Source organism: Cibotium barometz, chromosome 11 (assembly GCF_041138505.1).
Source record: "Cibotium barometz isolate CiBa-2024 chromosome 11, ASM4113850v1, whole genome shotgun sequence".
Classification (NCBI taxonomy): domain Eukaryota; kingdom Viridiplantae; phylum Streptophyta; class Polypodiopsida; order Cyatheales; family Cibotiaceae; genus Cibotium; species Cibotium barometz.
The window spans coordinates 24,917,294-24,922,011 of NC_141056.1; the positions used below are offsets into that span (position 1 = coordinate 24,917,294).

At 45.7% G+C, this 4,718-nt stretch overlaps 1 protein-coding gene across 1 annotated transcript; it reads right to left on the reverse strand.

The window, feature by feature from the left end:
- Nucleotides 1-431: 431 nt before the first annotated feature.
- On the reverse strand, nt 432-4,305 carry LOC147633948 (uncharacterized). The gene is made up of 3 exons (XM_086804529.1): nt 4,154-4,305; nt 3,510-3,606; nt 432-675 (listed from the first exon to the last, which is right to left on the reverse strand). The coding sequence occupies exons 1-3, from the start codon at nt 4,201-4,203 to the stop codon at nt 583-585; spliced, it is 240 nt and encodes a 79-aa protein (XP_086660655.1). The 5' UTR covers nt 4,204-4,305; the 3' UTR covers nt 432-582.
- Between the last annotated feature and the right edge of the window lie 413 nt (nt 4,306-4,718).

A 4,718-nucleotide genomic window follows, 5' to 3' on the forward strand; every position in this document is an offset into this window, starting at 1 on the left:
GGTCGAGGATGATGGAGCGGCTACCATGGATTCCTCCTGAGGGATGAAGACCAGAAGAGGCCGGAGCTTGCTGAAAGATAAAGAGCCGCAAGAACTGAGAAACTACCTACTAATTATGGAAGGGAAGAGGTGAGAATGGAAGAGGCGAAGCCAAAAGGGAACGGGAGAGGGGGACGCAAGAGGCCGCAGGGGCCAGGCGAGGGAGGGGGGAGGAGCGCGCTGGAGAGGGAGAAGGCGGGAGGATAGGGGGGTAGCGGGTAGAGGAGGGGGCAGCTTCCAGGGGATGGAGTATTAGGGTTTAATGCTTTGATTTCGCAAGATTTACAAAAGAAGAGAAATGCCCAATATTTCTCTATTGAAATCCCAAATAAACCTAAGCAATGATATTTTTCCTTAATTTGTACCTTTGTACTGATTTTGCAGAATGTTGAGTTGCACGTGCTTGCGTGGACTATTCTTCTTCTTTCTCTGCAGGTCGGGCTGCAGCATAGTAGTAGCAGGTACGGCCGGGGAAGCTTCACGGGTAGCAGCCTGTTGGTGGTGGACAGCAACGTGTAGATGATGGGGGCAGCAGCATGCGCATCAGATGGCGAGGGTTGCAACGAATGCAATGGCAGGCAGCATTGGAGAATAGATCCAGGCTCTGATACCATGTTGGATATGGCGGAGCTTGAGCTGCAGGCTACGGAGGTTGATAAACAAACATGGCTGAAGCTAAAGGATAGATGGTGAAAGCTTAAAGAGAGAGTGTTAGAATACACTCTAGAGAGATACTTGCACAAGTCAATGGGATAGTTGTGTGTTTATTTCAATGAAAGTACAAGACCTTTATAGGACAAAAAGATTCTTCTCCTGACATCATTGCTTATGCCACAGCACACACAAATATCCAGATATTATTGTGACCCCTCTTAAGAGGTGGTTCACATATATGTACACAAACAGATAAGTGACCCGTCTAAGGTAATTCACATGCATAGGTAAGACCTTGATTCCCAACATGACTCCCACCATGACTCCCACGACAACACCTCCTTCAGTGGATGGCTCAACAGTGCAACCCACGGCTTCCACATCCACCAGCACTGCAACGGTGACTCCACAGGCACAATCTCCAACTTCAGTGGATGGCTCAACAGTGCAACCCACGGCTTCCACATCCACCAGCACTGCAACGGTGACTCCACCAGCACTGCAACGGTGACTCCACAGGCACAATCTCCAACTTCATCCGAATCTTCATCAACCTCCTCTAACGGTGCCAATCCTTAATATCTTCCCTTTGAGGATAACACTGCTATTATGTCAGCAGCCCCTCCTACTCGCCCACCTAACTCGTCTCTAACGCACCTAGACCCCCTCCGCTTCCACCTTTATTTCCATGCATCCACCTCCAACGCCACACCCTTCACCATCAATTTTGTCGACCCATCTCCATTCCAACTTCCCCACTTTCTCACTTTGTTCAGTCAAACTGAACTAGCCACCCTAGGCTTGAGACGTCTCGCTTCACCAACTTTTCAACAATGCCCAATAGTCAGCAGCGGCTGACTTCCACTTTCATCTCTCACATCATTGCCCCCTCCCCCCCCCAAAAAAAATTGTGTTACACTGCCGTTTTGACACTCATCACCCGGCATTTCACCCATTACCTTCCACCATTGCCTTGCTGGCTCCCACCATCTCCCTTTCTAGGCTGCCTACCCTATACCTCTATCCTATTGCATTATTATTTTCTGCTCAGGGAAATTCCCACATCACCTCTACCTTATGTTTCCACCCACTACACTGAGGCACCAGCCAACTCTTTTCCTTCCAGTGTCTCCTCTATGAATCCATCCACCTCTGTTGCCATCAATTTCGAGCTCAACTCAACAAGCCCGACATTGTATCACACACTTGGCCATCTACCTGTTGCCTCTGCTACCTCCTGCAATAGCCCCCCATTACACTGCGCACCCCCCCTTGCCCCCGCCCCCACCCAAGGCAACCTCACCACTTCCCCGCCCACTGCACATGGGAAGTGGGTCGTCATCAGGATCCCTCCCAACTACCCCTCCTATTTCTATGGTAGTCACCACACTTCCTCCAACTGCATCGACCATAGTTTCCCACGAGCCCTCTCTTTCCATATCCACTTTGGGTTCTCGACATGAGATCACCTTCCGTATTGAACACATTAAAACATGTTTACAAGTTAAAATTAAAGATTCAGGGTGACCCAATTACAGTGGACACCAAGACTAAAGTCCTCAATGTGGAGTCTGGGCACTCAATCCTCAACATCCTCGATGTCCTCATCAATAGCCTCCTAGGCAAAAAACGCCCAAATTGTACCGATAACAAGTTTGAGGGAAAGAAACGTGTTTCATTCGAAAGAAACGTTTTTGAAACATTTCATTTCATAAAAAATGAATGAAACGCGACTCTTTGCAACTATGCCAGTAGAGCAAAGCAACCTTTGCCTCGTCCGCATCGAGCTTGCAGTATAGTCTGAGGTTTGGATAATCTCTCCGCTGATCTTCGCATTTACTCCACCTACCTCACATTCTACTACTTCAAGCTAGCCCGTGATAACCACAAAGCAAGAGGAGCCGCACTCAACAGGCCGAGGACACAATTGGAGGTCTCAAGACTCAAGTCTCCACTCTTGAACAGCATCTTCAGGAAGCAGAGTCGGTGGAGCTCAGCCACCTCACACCATTTTCCCACACATTACAGAGGAATTGCTTGCATTGCTTGAAGAACAAGTGGCACAGCAGAACAGGGAGATTGTCTCTTTAAGATCTCAAGCAGTGGACCTCGATGCTCTTCATCAGTCTCTCCGGCCACTTCAGACCTTCTCACTGGTTCAAAAGCATCAACTGGGGTACACAGCTCGTCAGTTAGCACTCAGATTCCCTCCAGGATGATGAGGGCCTACAGATGGAGCCTGGAGAAATAGAGATGGCCAGACCTTCTGATAACATGGGAAGCATTACAGCATATGGTCACCAGTCACCTGTTAGATTTTGGGCAACAGTGTGGACTGATCATTTATAAAATGGGCTATTTCAATGAACCAAAAACAGCTGACTTGATATCTTCAAGTCTAGGTCCAGACAGTTTGTGTAATCGGACTTAATCAATCTAACCCCTATAATACTGGCCTTACTACAGACTCCTCTCCACTGGGAACTGGTTATACTTGTATCAGTTTCAGCCCTTTATGTACAGTCCAAAAACAGTCTCCCTCTGTGCCATGCCACTCCTCACACATAGTTGCACTTTGACCCACAATTGGAAGGGGTTTATGGTACTCAATTCTCCATCCCACCCTAGAGGAGAGAATAAAGCATATACACAAACCACTCAAAAAGAATTCATGAAATCTTTTCCTCAAAACACTTGGTCCAAAAGCAGGTCTTTTCCTTTGGTGGTGGTGTAGGTTTGTTGGGAAAGGGGAGAGGGGGAGGTATACATGTCATTAACTTGTGATGTGGAAAAACAAAGGTTTGCCATAGACTTACTTGGTGTTGATCCAAGAAAATGGACACGCGACCCTTGTTTTCCTCTGGCTCAATAGAGCATGTGCTGTAAACAAGCACACCTCCAGGCTTGACCAACCTGTTATTGAATACCAAATGTTGAAACCCCTTGGAGAAAACATGCATCACCACAACCTTTAAAAGAGTCAATAATTATTGTGCATTTCCACACGTGCGCATGCACACATCTGTATAAATTGTGCATCTGTATAAACACACATACACCGCACACAATCTAAGACGAGAGAGAGAAATGAAATGAAATGTTATATTAACGTCTTCAAAAGGCCAAAGTGACCTATGAGACCAAAGTTACAACCACGTGACATCTGATACACTGTCTGGAAAAGAAAAGAAAGAACTGAAGGTAAGTATCTAGCCCTACAATACATCAGTAGGGAGCATCCGGAAGCAGCAACTAGGGAGAGTGGGAAGCTAATGCTACTAGTCAAAATGGGGTACATGAGTACATGGATACATGAATACATGAATATGGGGGAGTACAAAATTGACAGTGAGTACAACAGTATATGGCTGGAGTGGTAATCATCCTAGAATATCAGAATATCAACTAGGGAGGAACAAACGTCCATGACACACTCTAGACTGCAAGCTATGTGACCCACCTTGCAGCTGCATTTAGCAAGCCAATTTGCAAATTAAGCAACCCATCCATATCTTCTGCCACCTTTCTCCATCGCAAATCAGCTCTCTGAAAGTCTCATGTCAAGGTGCATCATTATTAGAAGTTCTACATCAAGCTGTGACTGATTTAGAAAGAAAACCATTATGAATTGTATGCATAGAACACTACACAAGCTCTTCGATACCTTAATATGATTGGAATATATCCACACATAAAACTATCAGACTATAAAACACAAGAAAAGAAAGCACTAGAAAAAGTTTTACAAAGAATACAAAGACAAATTTCTAAAAGTGTAATGTTCAGCATAGCAAGGGCATGGCTACTTGGGATTCTCAATGAACCCATGAGAGAGAAAGAAAGAAAGAAAGAAAGATTTTATTAACGTCTTCCAAAAGACCGAACTCGGCCTATAAGACAAATCGGTGTACCTGTATGGGGTATCCTCTGTCATCCCAACAAAATGAAAAAGTACTAAACTAAAAAGCTGAATCTGGGTGTGCAATAAGTACAATGAGTGGGGGAGGAGATGGAGCTCTACTACT

Bases quoted from the DNA above. Each gene is read 5' to 3' on its own strand.
- LOC147633948 (XM_086804529.1), bottom strand. From the start codon at position 4,203: ATGGATGGGTTGCTTAATTTGCAAATTGGCTTGCTAAATGCAGCTGCA. The intron at 3,607-4,153 runs GTGGGTCACATA...ATTCAATAACAG, and splicing joins TTGCTAAATGCAGCTGCAAG to GTTGGTCAAGCCTGGAGGTG. The intron at 676-3,509 runs GTAAGTCTATGG...CGTAGCCTGCAG, and splicing joins TTTTCTTGGATCAACACCAA to CTCAAGCTCCGCCATATCCA.